Source organism: Equus caballus, chromosome 2 (genome assembly GCF_041296265.1).
Source record: "Equus caballus isolate H_3958 breed thoroughbred chromosome 2, TB-T2T, whole genome shotgun sequence".
In the NCBI taxonomy this organism is placed as follows: domain Eukaryota; kingdom Metazoa; phylum Chordata; class Mammalia; order Perissodactyla; family Equidae; genus Equus; species Equus caballus.
Window position 1 is genome coordinate 117,737,575 of NC_091685.1, and position 19,248 is coordinate 117,756,822.

The 19,248-nt window shown below is 38.0% G+C and overlaps 1 protein-coding gene across 5 annotated transcripts in view; it reads left to right on the forward strand.

Moving 5' to 3' along the window:
- LOC111770560 (EF-hand calcium-binding domain-containing protein 14-like) overlaps window positions 1–19,248 on the forward strand; it is a 75,607-nt gene that overhangs the window by 20,133 nt on the left and 36,226 nt on the right. For 3 of the 5 annotated variants that reach the window (XM_070259715.1, XM_070259713.1, XM_070259714.1), the window contains exons 3-4: window positions 2,354–2,448; window positions 6,003–6,101. In XM_070259715.1, the coding sequence (XP_070115816.1) occupies window positions 2,354–2,448; window positions 6,003–6,101 (194 nt within the window). The remainder of the gene's footprint in view (window positions 1–2,353; window positions 2,449–6,002; window positions 6,102–19,248) is intronic. The other 2 variants (XM_070259717.1, XM_070259716.1) reach the window with 1 other exon arrangement.

Sequence of the window (19,248 nt, forward strand, 5' to 3'; positions counted from 1 at the left end):
ACCATTTGTTCACCCCAATTTTCTTTCTTCTCTAAAGTTATAATCGTCCATTACAAGAAGAGGTAAAATGAGGTGCATCTTCAAGCTTTTTTATTTTCTACCTGAAAGTCCTTAGTTCCTCAGAGAGACCTTGCCAGTTGACTCTGGCAGTAGCGTTTGTTCCAAGATAGACCAACAGGAAGAAAATCACTTCAAAAATTTTGTCAGATTATCTGCCACATCAACATAACTAAGACAGGAAGACAACACGCCTCCCACCTCACAGTAGCCTGTCCACAAAACCTGGCTGGAGAGCTCGGTCACCAGCCTCAGGTTTTCTTCTTGGGGACCACCAACAGCTTTCCTCAAATCTGCTAGTGACTAAAAACTCTCTTTGCTGATCCGAGAAACAAAGGCTGAATCTCCACTCAAGTGAAAAGGAATTGCTTGTTGTGTAGCACTGTTTGTTCAAAGCTGCTCCTGTCCTTTCTCATCAGCATTCCCAGACATCAGCATAGCTTTACTGAATTTGATTGCCTTCAACTTCCTCATCACCTTTTTTCTCCCCTTTTGCTTATTCAACTTATTCCTTATGTGCTTAATATTAGGAATATTTCAACCTCAATAAAGAAGTCCTCCTCAAACACACTTTCTTTCTACTCTTTCGCCTTCTCTCTTGCTTTAAAACTCAGAAGTTCGTAATAATTTGTCCAACGATTAGCACTAGTCCCTAGCTAATTTTCAATCACAGAATGCAAACACAGATGCAACCAACCATATCACACATGGCACTGCTAAAAAATTTTTTGAACAAATTCCTGTTTTCTCAAACTTTTTCTTTTTATCTGCTTCTCTCCCCTCTTTGGCAAGCCTTTAACCATTCTTAGAATGTTTTGAGTAAGTCAGGTATTGATAGCAATGAGTTAAATCAAGAAAAATCTTCACTAAATTTGTCCTGCAGTATTGTCAATCAAAGACAGGCCTGACCTGAAACCCGTTTTGCACTTTTCTTTCATTAAAGACTGCCAAGTGTATGATGATTTAATAATCCTGCCCCTGGCTCGGGAGGTGTACAAATGGACATTTGGACGAGATTAGCAAACTCATTATTCACATTGACCTAAAAACTGATCCCTTGGATTCTAGTGGTAAAAGGTTAATGGTATAATTCACTAGATTCCTTTGAATCTTAATTAAAATTGTAAAAAAGATTTTGAATTTCAATATGACCTGGAGCTTTCTATATTGACTATCAGATATGTCATCAAAGCTAAATCTCCTATATGCATTAAATGAAGAACTCTGCCAATACTTCTCATTTTTACTTATGAATTTCACTCTATGAACACTTCTGGCAATGCATCTCAAATGATCTTTGTATTTCTTTAGCAGGCAATGCTACCTACTATTTGTCATTGAATTATATACACTGTATTCCAAGAGCCAGACTCCGAATGATTTTGATATGTATTTTCAAAACATATAGTGTGGGCCAAACCTGTATTTTCAATCCATAGAACATTCTTTATATGTGTTTATTTATTGTATGTTGCCTTTTTACTGTGAGGTGCTTAATTTCTTTATATCTTAAAGGAGTGATATTTAACATCACCCACAGTACAGCCTAACCTAAAACATGAAGGATTTTCCGCTTAAATAAAACCTGATGCTAAATATGGTAGATAGAACATTATTAGATACCATGGTGTGATAGTAAACATTGCAACTTTGTTTCCATACTATAAGATATAAAAAAGAAAGGAGAAAGAAAGCAGGATTTCAAAAACTAAAACGTTATTTATTAGGCGCTCAGGAAGACAAGCAGCACAGTAAAAGGAGTGGCCCCGAGCAGCCGGGAAGTCTCAGCTGCCCAGAGGGTTCTGTCTTTCAGCCACGCACCACTGGCTGTGTTCCCCAGTACGTCATCTGTATTGAAGCCAAATGCCATGTAACACCCTTCCATGATCAGAGTTCTCCGATGTTTCAGTGTGTTATTGTGTGCATCACTGTGTATTCACATTATGTGTATTCACATTAGTTTATACAAGATATGTATAAACTCATCCTGATTATTTTTTTCTCAAAGATAGTAATAAATAATGATTCTTTTTATAACAATTTTCTTATAATCAACTTTGCTAGAAAACGTTGATTCCATTTGACTAGATATGCTTGTATTTATAACTATAAACTCAAAATTCTCAATATAATTCTGAATTATCAAGCCTCATTCCACTGTCTATACTAAAGATTTAACTTATTTATATGATAGGTATGTTATTTAAAGCATATATGCCACATACTCCAGTGAGGAAAATTCATCATGTTCTAAAAATATCTCAAAAGGAATCTCACTGTATTCTTCCTTTAACAGCATCTTTTAACATTGCCAGTGAGCAGACGGATGTAGAAACAATTAACAGCAGAAAAGAACAGACGGAATCTGAATTCAAAGACTTAACCCAGCAGGTAAGGACAGATTTATGGTTTACTAAGCCTAGACCCAGAGTTTGGAACAGCAGGTAGAGGGAAGACATGATTCAGGAGAAGGGGATATTTTTATTTTTAAAAAAGTGGTCAATGGAACAGAGAGTATCTTTGAATTGCTGATGAACACATACTAAATTGACTTATTTAGGAGAATTGGCTGGCATGTTTTTAGTCTCTCTTTTTGCTTCTCTTTTCCCCCTTCTTAGAAGCATGAAAATCCAATTCTTTTTTACCCTGCTGATTTTTTGACATTTTCTATTTGGCAAAAACGAATTTCTCTCTCTCTCTGGTGTTTCTAATGGACCCGAAACCCACGTGATTAACATGGCTTCCTTCCTCACGCTAGGCTTGGCATCAATAACGCTTTCAGAAATAATGCGTATATCTCCTGAGATCAAGTGCTAATTTCTGCAAGTTCTAGCTACAAAGCTATTATACATGGCCTCCCTTATTCAGCATGAGATCTAAGGGGACAAAAACATTTTTGGTGCTTGGGTTTTTGCCTTTAAATTATTCAGAATGCATTAAAATTGTGCTATTGGACATCAAGATCAAGTTATGAATTTCTTCCTCTCTGGGGGGCACTACCCCACCCCCGACTTGGCACAAACGGGCAATGTTTCAGGTTTCCTAACGTGCTGCCTATTAGCATCACCTGGGGAGCTTTTAAACTAAAACATAGCAGTACCCATACACCCCCTTCAGAGGGTCTCAGGCAATTGTTCTGGAGTAGCACCTGGCATCTAACAATTTTTTAAAGTTCTCCAGGTGATACTAATGTACAACCAGGATTTAAATCGTGGGCTGACTCTACCCAACCTCACAAAATTGAAATGTTTAAATAAGAAAGGCATTGGCAAAATCAATGATTTGTGATTAAGTCACATAAATTATTTCCATTGAAATAAAAATCCTTTGTCAAGGCAAGGCAGTCATGCTGGTGAAATATTTCTGCTTACCCAAAATTCAACTTTGTGACTGAAGCTTAAAGGCAGTTCTGGTAAAGTAATCTTTCTTTCTGTTAACTCCCACAACCAATTTATCTGCAAATCAAAATATGCCCAGAACCTGATCACTTTGCATGAAGTCCACTTAAACCACCCTTGTCCAGGTTGCCATCCTCTCTTACCTGGAAAACTCAAAGTCTACCAACTGGTCTCCCTTTTCCAGTATGGCACCCCTACAGAATGACCCTTAAAGATGTAGGTCAACTCATGCCACCCCTCTGTGCAAAGCCTTCAAATGTCTCCCCATTCCGCACCCAACAAGAGCCTAAAGGCTTACAACATCACAAGGCCCTTCGTGGCGTGGATCTCCCTTCTAAACCTCACCTCCCCCGCTCTCTCCCTTGCTCACGTGGCTTCTGCTGCATCTCACAGATTTCAGGCAGGCTTCTGCCTTAAGATCTTTGCACTGTTGGTCCCCACTTCCCAGAATGATCTTCCCAGATATCTGCTCAGCTAACTCCCTCACTGACTTCACCTTTCTTAAACTTCTCAATGAGACCTATCTTGATCACTCTATCTAAGTTGTAACTGCCCCTTTCCCAATACTCCTTAGCCCACTCTCCTTTTTCTTTTTTTCTATAACATGATCATGTTTTTAATTCTATATAATTTGCTTCTTTATTATTTTTATTGCATAGTGTCTGTCCCTTAGAACACGAGTTCCACAAGGGCAGAGTCTTTTGTGTCTATTGTTTAGTGATCTATTTCAAGGGCCTGAATCAGTGTGTGGCACATAGTAGGTACCATGAATAAATATTTGTCAAATGAATAAGTGACTGAATAAATACAAACAGCAATCCTGTACAATTATGTTTTTAATGGTAATTGATCATTTCTTTTAAAATATGGTAAGATCTTGTATTTGTAGGACTATTGTTACATTTCTAATTAGTTTTACATGCTAAATATAGTGTTCTGAGTGCTTCGACACTCCTGGAAGCCTCTTCAGGACCTCAAATTTTTTCTCACAGGGAAAGAGGTATACAAAATATCTATTGCAGTATTAAGAGTGCATTCCATCAAATTATCCCTTCATCTCTTAAAATAATCATCATTTCGTCCATGTAGACACAACTTTCCACTTCATCTTCATATTTAACTTATAAAATAAACCTACTTCACTATGTATCAAGCAACTTACTTGTCTTCCCATTATTCTTCACCAGGATACTGGCAAATTAGAATCCTTTATCAGGCTTAAAATAATTTCTTAATTGGGAACTTCACCAATTAAAGCGGTTTGATAATATACTTCACTTCTTCAATAGACTTTGAGAGAAGTTAACACAAATACAAATAAGTGCTGTGTCTCTTCTCTTCCCCAATGATAAATGCGATTCTTTTGTTTTTGGCTAATTTTTCTCATTTGTCATTTTATTAATCCAACAAATAATTTTCAACGCCAGGCACTGTTCCAGGCACTTAGTATTATCAATGAGTAAATCAGACAAAGATCCCTTCCCTGTGGAGCTCACATTCTCATCTTTTGATTCAGTTACCAACTCAACCACTGGTTTCATCTGAGTGCCTAAAAATTTCTGTTCCATTCAAATCTTGATTAGATGCATTACTGAAGATGTGTGGAACATGTTAAAGGTAACAAATGCAAATACCAGCTTCCTGCTGATGAATGCTCTTGCTCTGACTGGAGTTATATTGTCCTGAGAATTACACAGCTTGCCAGTGTTGGAGACACTAGCCCTGGGCACGTTGCACTCCATCACTTCCTGCCAGTGTGACATTGGAAATGTTACTTCAGTTCTGAGCTTCTCACAGTTTCTGCGTCTACCAAATGGAAGAATACGTCACAGAGTTGTTTAAAATCCCATAAACCCCCACATTATTAAACAATACACGTATTTGCCAAATCACAGTTATTATTGTTAGGTATAACAAAGAAAACAAAAGAACTCAATACTTTCTACCCATAACATTGGTAAATTGAAGAAAGGAATTCTTGATGATAAAGACTCAGCAAAAATACTTTCCCAGTAAAGAAAGCTACCTATCTCTGATGCGAGTGATCTCCTCATTAGGTTTGAAATCATATATTCTCTACTTTAAAGAGAATTTATGACCAAGCCAGATTACGGCAAATGCCCTTACTCTGCTCCCATATTACCTAGGCTTTTTTCTTCCCCATACTTGTCACACTCATGATTACATGGTTCACGTCTGACTCCACCACTTTGTAAGCGGCAGGACAGCAGGAGACAGGCCTTAGCATCCCGTAGGGTAGTCTGTTTGCCGCCGAATGCCCAGCGCACAGCACAGGCCCTGGGAGACAGGAGATACGCAACAGAATCCTTTTTCATTGTAACACAATCAGCAAGAAATTTATAATTTGCCTCGGGGAAGGTCTGTTTATATTTTTTAGTATAGATAGCCTAAGTCATCTTTAGGAAATTTAGGTGCAAATATCTCAGAAAACAAAACAGACCAATTGTAACAGTTTTATTTTTTCCATGAATTTGTTATATCTGTTGGGATTTTTGTTGGTTTGTTTACTTCCATTTTACTTTTCAGAGAATTGCTTCCACAGAAACTATTATTTCCAGGAATACAGAAGAGCAGTCCACATCAGCTGAGAAAAATGAAACTGGCATTCCTAAAGAAAAAAGCCAGGTACTGTCATGCGGGCACCAGGAACAGGCTGAGAGGAAAAGGATGCAGCTCCCTGGGCTACAGGCCAGTCTTTGCTTTTGCCTCTGTTAGCGAGGTTCTAGGCCAAGTCCTTCTATGAATTTCTTGGTGAACGTCACAGTAACCCTGTGAGGGGCCTGCTGTTATTGCCTCCAGGTTGTCAGTGAAGAAGCTGGCTTAGAAAAGTGAAGCTAAGAATTCTCAGAGGTACAAACTGGTAAGAAGGCCAACTGGGTTTCCAGTCCAGGACTCTCTGACCCCAGATCATGAGCTCTGGACGGCTACTTGCTCTCATGAATGTCCTTTGTGATTCTGATCCTAACTGAGTTCAAATAAGAATAGTTTTGCCTATATTATCTACAAAAAGTAGACTCAGGAGAATATCAAGACCCAAACAATGGATGTATTTTTTCCAATTTGTTTGTTTAAAAAGATGCCATGAACAATCTAGTTTCAATGAGCAATTTCTTTCTCCAAAGTAGTAATGTTGAAAAACTGCTATCTTTATTGTTAGAAGGAAAAAAAAATATCCTGTAATATTACAAAGTAACACTCAGTAGTGAGCATTGCTTAGGACTTCCTGAGACACAGAAGAAAACAAAATGGCATTAACGAAAATGTCTATGAGAAGCAAAATCTGGGCAACGTTTCCATATTGTTTGCAATATCCTTCTATCATGTACATAGACAAAGAATTGGTATATATAAGTTAAAATAAGTAAATTCTTATATTCAGTGTTTTAAGTGACACCCTAATAAAAATGCTAAACTAAGTTTAAAGCCGTGAAAAGCCTCTAGCTATATATTATTTACTGGGTGGTGTAAAAAATGTTAGAAAAAGTGGGCTATTCAATTGTGTAAAGTTTCTGGTTTTAAGGACCTCACAACAATTTGTAAATTATAATTTTAGATATTACCATTTCTTAAGACTATAGTAGAAGGATATTACATTAGGTTAACTCCCATTCTCTTGGGGAATAAATTGACACACAAGCAGATAACTTACCCAAAATGACTCCAGTTTCCAGCAGAGCCAAGTATGGGAAAGAGGCCCTCTTGCAAAATGTCCCCACATCCTCATATATCATGTGCACGAATCCAAAAACTTTGTTTCTCACCTCTAAACTATATCAGGAGCTGCTTACTGTTGAAAATGGGATTAAATGGTATTATCACAAAAGAGAGAGCTTGAAATTTTGGTGAAGGTGTTGAGGTGACATCAAAAACATGAAAAAGTCTAGGGAAAATGGTGAAAGAATGGAGATATGAGGAGAAAGAAGATTATTCTTTTAGAAATGGTGCTGTTGCCATTCTTTAGAGTAACAGTTTTTATTTCCTCAAACCCTTTGGGCTGTCCAACAGTTTCTTTAGAAGCCAACATGAAGATTACTAATCCATATCATTTTGCTACAAGTACATGCTAGACATTAATTTCTTTTAGCCATAGTAGCAAGCACAATAAAGTCAAGGAATTCTTAAACTATGTTTTTTGCTAAGCATTTATATAGCACTACTAATTTTTGAATCTTCCTTCCTCACATATAATCATTTTGTAAATCAACTGGGTACATGCAGGAGATGATGTGTGTGTGTGTGTGTGTGTGTGTGTGTGTGTGTGTGTGTGTGTCCCAAAGTAGCCCAATGCTAACCTTGGCTGTCCTAATGTTCTTTCATTTGGATGCGCTTTGGATGAAAACAATTGCAAAGCACAAATGTAGACTGCCAGGAAGGTGACTCCTCTCTAATATTAGATTACAATCTTGTTTCTATAGAAATGAATTACCTATTTGCACTGCTGTCCTAAACCTTGGTTTAAAGATCCAGATGTTTCCCTAGCATATTGCTGGTCAAGACTTAGCATTTAATTAGGTCTTTATAGGGATGGGTTCAGGAGTCTCTCTATTGGTGCAAAATGTCCTTATGCTGCTATGCTTGCAGTTCTACCAAAGAAAGCAAAGTGCCTTCAAAAAAACCAGTAATGGGTGCTCATGGAGAAGAAGGTCATTCTACACAGACAGGAGGTGTTCTCTCTTGCCAGCTCATGTGGCTGGCTGACTATTTTTAGAATCAGGTGGTATCTACTCTCAATTTCTCAGAGAACTCTGTCGGGGTCGATGCCTGGTTTGAATTGCTGACAGCAGCTCCGGCCAGGTTACTGCTTGACAGCCTCTGCTGCCAGCTGCATGGCTGTCTTCCTGCCAGCCACAAGCTCACTGGGGCTGCCTCCTGGTGCTCCCAGCTGCCACGGACAGCCCCTGCCAGTCACTCGCTGGGGGCTCTGCCAGCTCCACAGCCGTCCTTACCTGCCACATGGCAGCCCCTGCGCCCCTTGTGTCAACCCTGCTGTCACGTGCAGAAAAACCACTCAGTGGGTTGTCTAAAATTAACTTTCCACAGAGTCTCTTTCTCCTGAGCTCAGTGTCTGTGTGAGGTGTGGTTTAATTCTCTTCTTTTAGACACCAGGCACATTTTGTGCTAATGGATTCTTTTGCTGGTACACTGGCTGAGATGCCTTTACAAATGTAAGTTTGTTTCTCACACTTTGGACCACAATTTCCTTGAACTTAAGATCATTGAACAAAAACAACCAAATTTTAAGTTTGGAATTCAGGTTCTAACAAAGTACAGGAACTTGAAATGATCTTCTCCTAAAGTATACAAAAAAGCATAAATTAGCAGGAGAAGCATCAGAATTCATACTTCCACATTGCTCAGTCCCCAGGATATATTAGTGGGCAGACTTCTCAAAGTCTTGAATAAACAACTGCCACCAAAACATCTACCAAAAAATTTTAAAATAGTAATCAAATACCTACTGTGCTCTAAAATACGAGGAAAGATGGAGAGAGACAAAAATTCCGAAGACATGGGCTCTCTTAGTAAGCAGCTTTCAATTTACTTTGGGATTGAAATAATGTTTTACAGATTATTATAACACCAAAAAATCAGCTCACGTTTAATTAGATATTGCACACCACATGATATGTGCACAGACAGCACTCGGTGTTTAGGGGAAGGAAAGGTAATTGGTTGCTACGCTGAGCTGTGAAGACTTCTGAAGGAAGTGGGTTTTGAACTGAGCCAACTTGACGTCATTAGAGAATTTGTGGTAGAAAATTCTGTGCCCAGATTTTGAAATCTCTTCAACGTCCAGGTCACGCAGCCTGAATATTACGTTGTCAGCAACGAGAAGCGATTGAAAGTGTCTTGGGTAGAGAAGTGGCATGATGAACTTTGGACTAGGTTGAACCATATGAATTTGCCCTTTTTTGCAAGTCAAAAGCATTCAGCATCAGTACTTTCTTAAGGTTTGACCTTATATCAAAGACAAGATGAAGAGAAAAGAACCAGAGAAGTTTTCTCATGAATCTCTTGCTCTATCGAGTAATTTGCCAAATTACTCCCTTTACTAGTGTCTATTTTCTTAAACAAAGACAGAAAAGAATAAGAAAAGAAAAAGATGCAAAGACAGAACGAAAGGAGAGGAAACAAAAACGCAGGAAATCAGGAAGAATCATGGAGTATCTTAAAGGTTCTTTAACATTGAAAAAGCATATCTTCTTGGAAAGCTCTCCAGTAAATCTGCACTAACACTTTAGCAAGGTCACTGGAATAGAGCAATCCTGAAAAATGTATACATGGGCCTAGTTCAAGTTTAACAAAAGATAACTTGACATATTTTCTTCCTTTCCTCCCCAATTAGCTGTTATTTACATTTTCTAAAAGAAAATTAATTCACCTTTCCAGGCTCTAAACAAATTCTGGTAATCTGTGTCTTAGTCTAACACTTGAAATTACAATCTAGAGATAGCAGAGGATATCCATTTACTTGCATTACATTTGATGGAAGATTTGTTATTTCTGCTAAACTTCATATGATACGTTTGAAATGCCAAACATTTGGCTTCACAAAGTACAAGCACAGTGTCCTGCTGCTCTATAATATTCAAAGCTGGGATCCTTTAACTCTCAGCCCACACTCTGGGACCTCTTCACCTCCACAGAAAAGAAGACAAGGAGCCCAGCTCAGGCATGAGGTCAGCAGAACACCATTCTTATTGTTGATCCTGTATAATGCCATGCAGGGCTTCCTGCCATGACTAAAACTTCATGTTGATTTCTAACATCCCATTCATTTGGCCCAACAGCTTTCTGCTTCCTTCTTCTCTGCAACAATTCTTCCCCCAGCTGGACACTTTCTGTAGGTCCATTACAGAGAAGAACGATATTTCCTTGTCCACTCTTTACCCTGCTTTCTCTGAAATAACTATGAGGAAACAAAGGGGACAGTATAATAGACAATGGTAAAATTTCAAATACAATACTGGTCACGAGAACTGTAATCTTCATTCAAGTGAAACTGGGTCTAGACATGGTCTGGCCTGCTTTCTACATTGTTCTTTCACTGCCACAATGTTCTCCTATTTCTGTGGAATTTGGGGTCCAATAAAATATCTCTCTTTTCTTCTTAGAAAACTACTGACTTTCCTTTGTTCTTAGGCAAGAAGCTCTAATCTTCATCTCTGTAATTCTCTGAGACAGAAAATAAAATTGATAAGAGTATAACTTTGTTAAAATATACAAAGAAATTCATTTACATGTGCCAAGACCTCTGCCAACAGCCTGTATTTTAATCCTTGAACTTCCATTGATTGTCTATATCAGTCTTTGCCTAGAAAGACACCCTTCATCTCTGATTCACTTTCCAAGCATCAAAATCCAAGTTTCTAGAGGGTCTGGAAAGGTAATATAAATGAGTGACAAGGAGCCAGGTATAAAGAAAATAAAGAGTGACAGGGCCTGTGATGATCTGGAGAACTCATGCCCCATCTTAAGGGGGTCACAGAAAACAAGCATTAGTCAATAATTGCCTTATAAAAAGCTGGGCCTGTGTTTCCAGACCTTTACATTTTTAATTTGAGAAACTAATTCAAAATTATTCTAAATATTATGTTAATCAAATGACAAATCTTTACAAATGAACCTTAAAAACATTCATTCTGATGATAACTAACTTTATGCATGCAAGTAAGTAGTCCATCTGTATCAAGGGCTGGCAAATCTTTCCATAAAGGGCCCAATAGTAATGATTTTCTATTTTGCAGGTAATACGGCCACTAGTCTCTGTCACTGTAGTGAGAAACCAGCCATATGTACACAAACGATCCATGCTTATTTTCCAATAAAACTTTATTTACCAAATAATGGTAGGAAGCTACATATGGCCCATAGTCACAGTTTCCTGAGCCCAATCTTTACGTACTTTTATGACGCTACACGCTGAGAGTTTTACTGAGTGTATACCTAATAGTCCATCTATTCCTGACATCTTAACTTAAGCAAAGCTGGCTTCCTTGGGTTCTGAATCAGATTAGGCCCCCTGCTTGGTGTTTCCATTGCACCTGTGCCTGCCCTACTATAATATTCACCAAAACATCAGATTGCTTTGTCACTTTTAATTGGCGCTGCTTTTAGTAGACTATAATCTTTAGGAGAACAATAACTTTGTCATGTTGCTTGGTATCTGCTGTGCCTTGAACATAACAATCTTTCAATAAACATTTTGAGTATTTTCTCTTCCCTAATTAATCTTAATTGGACATGTTTTACTACTTTATTTTTAGAAGGAGAAGTCAGGAAGATGTAAGATGTTAATTGTTTGCTATGCCTTCACCTAAACTAGAATGTATCATTGTCAGAGTTATTCCTATGAAATGGAACATTTGATTTTTGTGGTCTTAGCATTAGGAAATTATGAAACTGATAATAGTGATTCTTCTGGCATAACATAAGGATTAAGAGCCAGATTCCTGGAACCAGACTCCTTGGGTTACAAATTATGGGTCCACCACTTACTGTGTGTTATTATTCAAGTTACTTAGCTTTTCTGTTAACTCAGTTTTCCTGTCTATAAATTGTGGCTAATTCTCATACCTTCCTAGTAGAAAGATAATGGATGTAAAACCCTTAGAGAAATACCTAGATATCCTAAGTACTCAATAAATATAAGCCAATCTGTTCATTGTCCCTGCTCGAAATCATTCCTTAGTCTCTTCCAGGACCCTGTCAAATCCACTCAGTTACGCCTTTGTAGGGACACCCCACTGGAACTGCCCTGGTACACTTAGCAGTGACCTCCATGTCACCACCTCTAATGATCCTTCCACTGACCTCATCTTACCAGATCTCTGGGCAGCACTTTGATACAGGTGTTTCCTCCCTCTTTCTTGAAAAATGTTCTTCACTTTACAGAATACCACTTTCTCTTGCTTCTTATGCCTACTTCACTGGTCACTTCTCAACCTCATTCCTGCTGCATCTCCATATTCTCATTCTCTTGATCTTAGAATGCTCCTAAGCTCAGGACTTAAATCTTTTCATTTTCTCTCACTCCAAGGTGATGCAATTTACATCCAGGGCTTTAAATACCATCTAGATGCTGATGACTCCAAATTCATACTCTAGCACCAAACTTTCACATGAACTGCAAACTAACACACCCAGCTCCTACTCAAAATCTTGACCTAGCTGTCTAATTAGAATTCTAAACTCTGTATGTCTGAAACAAAAACCATTTTTTTTTGGTTTTATTTTTTTGATCTTTTTTCCCAGGTTTTTTTGAGAAATCATTGACATATATCACTGTATAAGTTTAAGGTGTACAGCACGATGGTTGATTTACATATATTGTGAAATGATTACCACAATAGTTTTAGTTAACATTGATCACCTCATATAGATACAATAAAAAGAAAGGAAAAATAATTTCTCCTTGTGACGAGAGGTCCTACCATCTACTCTCTTAACAAATTTCCTATATATCATACAGCAGGGTTAGCTATAGTCATGATGTTGTACATTACATTCCCAGTACTTATTTATCTTATAACTTGAAGTTTGTACCTTTTGACCATCTTGCTCCAATTCTTTCTCCCCCCACCCTCCACCTCTGGTAACCACAAATCTGATCTCTTTTTTTATGAGTTTGGTGTGGTTTTTGTTTATTCATTATAAATTCCACATATGAGATCATACCGTATTTGTCTTTCTCTGTCTAACTTATTTCACTTAGCATAACACCTTCAAGGTCCACCCACGTCATTGCAAATGGTAGGGTTTCCTCATTTTTTATGGCTGAATAATACTAATTGTATTTATGGATATATAAATCACAACTTCTTTATCCACTCATCCATCAATGGATACTTAGGTTGTTTCCATATCTTGGCCATTGTAAATAATGCTGCTATAAACATGGGGGTGCAGATACCGTTTCGAGTTACTGTTTTCATTTCCTTTGAATATGTTCCAGGAAGTGGGATTGCTGGATCATATGGTAGTTGTATTTTTAATTTTTTGAGAAACCTCCATACTGTTTTCTGTAGTAAATGCATCAACTTACATTTCCACCAACAGTGCATGAGTGTTGCCTTTTGTCCACAGCCATACGAGCATTTGTTATCTCTTGCCTTTTTGATTATGGTCATTCTAGCGAGTGTGAGGTAATATCTCATCATCGTGGTCTTGATTTGCATTTCCCTAATGACCAGTGATGTGGAGCAGTTTTTCATGTACCTGTTGGCCATTTGTATATCTTCTTTGGAAAAATTTCTATTCAGATCCTTTGCACATTTTTTAATTGGATTATTTGTTTTTATGCTATTGAGTTGTTTGAGTTCTTTATATATTTTGGCTATTATCCCCTTATGAATAATATAGTTTACAAATAGTTTTTCCCATTCCATAGGTTGTCTTTTCACTTTATTGATGGTTTCTTCTGTTGTGCAGAAGCTTTTTAGTTTGATGTAGGGCTCTGCTTATTTTTATTTTATTGCTTGTACTTTAGGTGTGATTTCCAAAAAATCAATACCAAGACTCATGTCATGAAGCTTTTTCCTATGTTTTCTTCTAGGAGTTTCATGGTGAAACCAAATTCTTGATATCACATACACATACACAAATGCCTGCTTCTTCCATAGTCCTTTCTATCTTATAAACGACAACTTGGGGGCCAGCCTGGTAGCATAGCAGTTAAGTTTGCGTGCTCTGCTTCAGCAACCCGGGGTTCACCAGTTTGGATCCCAGGAGTGTATCTACACTCCTCTTATCAAGCCATGGTGTGGCAGGCATCCCACATGTAAAGTAAAGGAAGGTGGGCATGGATGTTAGCTCAGGGCCAATCTCAGCAAAAAGAGGGGGATTGGCAGTGGATGTTAGCTCAGGGTTAATCTTGCTCAAAAAAAATAAATAAGAATAAATAAATAAATAAATGACAACTTAATTTTTATTAGTTGTTCAGGCCGAAATACTTAGAGTCAACCTCAGTCTTCACTCTTATTACCCACAGCCCATACATCTGCAAATCCTGTCAACTCTACCTTTAAAATATCCCCAGGATTCAAATACTGTTCACCATATTTACCATCTCCACCCAGTCCAGGTCCTACCATCTCTCACATGATATATTCTGGTAGTTTCTGGACTGATGTCCTGCTCTTCAACTTTGTCCTTCTTATGGCCTATACTCCACACAGCAGCCAGTGTGATACTTTAAAACAGAAATCAGATCATGTCACTCTGCTGTAAACCCTCAATGGCTTTGCGTCTCACACAATAAAGTCCTAACTTCTCAACAAGGCCCAGAAGGCTCTCCATGGTCTGCCTCTGCCAGCCTCGCTCACCTTATTTCTCCACACTCTCCTTATCATTCATTGAGCTCTAGCCCTCCTCACCATGATTTGAAAACACCAACAACACTCCTGACCCGGGCCTTCACCAGTAGAGTTTTCTTTATCTGGAATTCTCTTCCCCCATCACCCCTCAGCTCCTTCACTTCCTTCACGCCTTTGCATGAATAACACCTCGTCATAGCGACTTTTGTATCTACCCTGGTAAAACACAGTAACACCCCCTCCTGGGGGCCAGCCCACTGGCATAGTGTTTGGGTTTTCTCCCTCTGCTTCCAACGCCTGGGTTCGTGGGTTCAGATCCCGGGTGTGGACCTACACCGCTCATCAAGCCATGCTGTGGTGGCGTCCCATATACAAAGTGGAGGCAGATTGGCACAGATTTTAGCTCAGGGATGATCTTCCTCAAGCAAAAAGAGTAGGATTGGCAACAGATGTTAGCTCAGGGCCAAAAAAACAGTACTCCCAATCATAGCCTAACCTCCTTGTTGTGCTTTATTTTTGTACAAAACAGTTATCACTATTTGACATGTTATATGATATATACAGTACATTGTCTGTTCCCTGTACATTCACTAGAATACCAGCAGCATGAGAACAGGAACTTTATTGCTCTCTTGATTGCTCTATCTGCAACATTTTCAATAATACTGAACACTGTAGATGTTCGATAGATGATTTTGAATGAATTTGTCATATTTATCCAGAATTTATGTATATTTGCAAATATTTCCAAAAAGTTTGTTTTGTGATATTCTATGGTTTTAAGTAATATTTCATGGCTAGAAATGCCAGGCCCCTCCCCAAGCAGATTCTAAGTGGATTCCAGAGGCATATGGGGCAAATAAAGACCAAAACCAGTGGTTTTCAGACAGTATGTAATTCATGAGGCTACGCTTGTTAAAGATATGAGGACAAAGTTACAAAGTGACATGAACCAAAGGTCCTGGATTAGAGTAGAAATAGAGGCCAAAGATTAAGACTCGGAAAAACAAGAAAAAGTTATAAGAAAAAAAATACGAGTACAAATACTGAGTGAGTCTATTTAACTCTGGCAACGTAGGCCGTGTCTTTCTCCTGTGGAGCTCTTCCTAGTGGCTGTGTGAGCGTAGTCATACTACACAGCATCAAAAGCCACCACCCCATCTCTTCCCAGCAGAACCTCTGTGTTACGAACTTTTGTAATCTCAGTGCTTGGTAAAGTATTCCACACATAGTAAGCACCTAATGAGCATGCAATGACGACGGTGATAATAACAAAAAAAGAAAGACAGAGGAGATTTACAGCCCCAACGTATTAAAATGCACATGAGATTCTCAGTGGGTGAATACTCTCAGAAATGTGTTCCTTTAGCAGCTAATGCACTTTCCTTGCATTTTGTGTCCCTGTTGAAGTACAGACTACTGATTGGCAGCTAAGCAAACAGAGGAAACAATCTTTGATTCACCTTTCTTGGAAAAAGTTGTGAAAGACCTAAGGAAGTACATGTCAAAGAGAAAAGAGGATTCTTCTTTGGGATCTCCCCGGCAGTGATGACAACCTTTCAACACTCTGCTTATTTAGTATTTTCATACCCGTCATTTCATTTCTTTCAAAGAACACTCAATAACACCTTTAACTTGACAGCATCTTCCTCATGTAAATATTAAGGAAAATCCTGAAATTTCTCTATTGTCTTAGCCCAAAGAATCTTATTGGTAGCTGGGTATATTGCAACTAACGTATGAGCTACTTTGTCCTTACCACACTTGGAAAATTATCCAAACTACTGTTCTTCCTCATCAAAAATAAATTCTCAGTGAATAAATATCTGACAATTACCATTTTAATGGGTTTTGTTTACACTTGTCACACATATCACAAAACCTAGCAAAGGTAAACTTAGCTTCATCCAAAGGACTGTGACCGATTTGGTTGGGTTTTTTTTGTGTTAAATAATATATTATTTGATGTTTATATGGCATTGATATAATATTTGATGCGTGGTGTTTAATTTTCTGCAATGCAAGCCTTTGCATCTCATTCAGGATAAAATCTGCTTAACTAAATTTGGGGGACAATTTTCCAGGGACTACCCTTGTTTATTCCTCTAGTCTCGGCATAGTTACTAACAATGCCCCTTTCATTCTGAAAAGTGATTGGATGATTAATGAGGTGGTCATGCTTCCAACACAACTACTTCATGATGTTTATGTTTCTCCAAAAACTTTTTAACTCCTCTGTTGACACTGTTTTCAAGGTCAATCACCCCAACTGGAATATTAGAACATTATTTTATAATTGAATCTCATCTTTTGACCAGAATAGTATTATAAAACTTGATCACTCATGAAAGAATTAAATCAAAATATTTTCCACTTGTTTCTAATAATCAAGCATACTTTTAGGAAAAGAAATATCTGTCCATGAGAATTTCAAAAATATGTTAGCAACTAAAGGTAGAAACAACGGTAGAAACAAAGGCAGGAATACGAGTAGGAGCAAGAGCAGCAGTCGCAGCAATGGAATAATAACTACTACTTACTGGACATTTGCTATTTTCCAGTCATTGTGCTAAGCACCGTATATAAGTAAGTGTATATTCTTCATGTCAGGCATGAGAAGTAGATATTATTAGCTCTGTTTTATAGATGAGAAACTGGGGCTTTGGCTTGGTAGTTTTAGGTAACTTGACCAGACCTCACGGCTAGCAAATTGAGGGGCAGACACTCCAGACCTGTTTAAATTGATTCCAAAATCCGTGGCCCTCAACATGGAGCCATGCTGCCTTTCCACTCTCTCATTCTAGGAAGAAGATTATGAAGTGCATGGATGAGGATGGTATGTCCTGGAATAGTGGCGATCCAGTGTGGCTGGAGCATGAAGTGATGGTGGAAAGGCAATGTGGAGCTATCTTACAAAGGACCTCATAGCCACATTAAGAAATGTTTAGCTACATACATATAATAAGGACTCAATCGAGTTTTTCAAGCAGCATAGTGACAAGATCAAATTTGTTTCAGAAACACGTGTTTGAGGGAAGGGAAGAGATAAAATTAGAAAGGAGAGAGACTAGACATAGCAAGCCCAGTTAGGAGACTAGCTCTAGAAAAGAAATAACAAGATCCTGAATAAAATCTTCGGCAGAGAGAGTGGCATGGAGGGGATGTCTTTGAGAGATATTTAGGAGACAGAGAAGGATTTTGGACTGACTGGCTGAGGTAAAGGACAATGAATAAGAAGAGATGGGTGACGCTGAGGTATGGCTTGAATTCTTGAGCAAAAGGCAGTGCTTTACACTAAGAGAATGTGGATGAATTCAGGTCAAGGTCTTTTCTTGGGGGCAAGTAGAAATAAAGAATTGAGTTCAATAATTATGAAGTTTGTGGACCCTGGTGTTCATATCACAATGACAAGGGATGGGATGGAGAAGAAGAAGCCTAGAACGAATCTGTGATAGAAAAGGTCACAAGTTAAAATATTTTGAAAAGTTGAGTACAAGAAGTAATTAAGACATAAAAGAGAATGTAAAAGTCAGGCTACAGGATTTCATACCAACCTTTAACCCGCTTGGATTCCTGTCTTATGTCAGAGAATTCATAATGATTCTTTGCTCTTCCTCGCGCAAGTAGAAAAACGATCTAGCTCTTTTCTGTTTTACCTGGTACAAAGTATAGAGGATATTACTTAAAAATCTAGAGAATTGGTGCATTGGCCCCCTTAAACCAGAAACATTGTGCTTTTATGTTGAACACACATATTACCGTGATTTCCGTCCTATCAGTTTTTAAAATCACTTTAACATTTCAAAAAATAGTGACAATAACATGATGGCTCCACCATTGCTATCTCTTTTCCATCCATTTGTGCATCCTGTTGTAGCTTGCCCAGAGCAACAGGATTTAAAGTGGGAATAATCATAAAACCACCATTTGGTTCACTCTCTTTAACTGTTTGGTAATCTTTTAAAAAGAAAAGAAGGAGGGACAAAGTACAGGCTCCTTATTCATTAGCATCAGATGGTTTTAGTACCATGCATTGCACTCTTTCACTTTGTTCTTACTTAATTCTCTACATATTCAATCACTGACAATAGGCAACAGTATATACTGGGAAATTGTAATTCTAGATGTGCTTTCTATTGTAATACATACGTGACTCAGCTAATCTCTCTCTTTAAGCATATTTTTGCTTAAAATGGTGACATTTCAAAATAGTTTATTAAATTCAGTAGTTATATCTTATAAGAAGTTATAAGAAGTTAATCACAGAACAAAAGTACAAAGGATAGAGGCAACTTGGTGTAAAGAGCATCAGATATCTATTAGCTTGTTCATCTTCAAAAACAGATAAAACATCTGGGGCTGTCATTTAAAGGTCATCGAGAAGAGAACATTTAATAAGAGCTTTATTCCACATATGAAGACGGTATATAGAGAAAACGATGAGATCAGTGAAATAA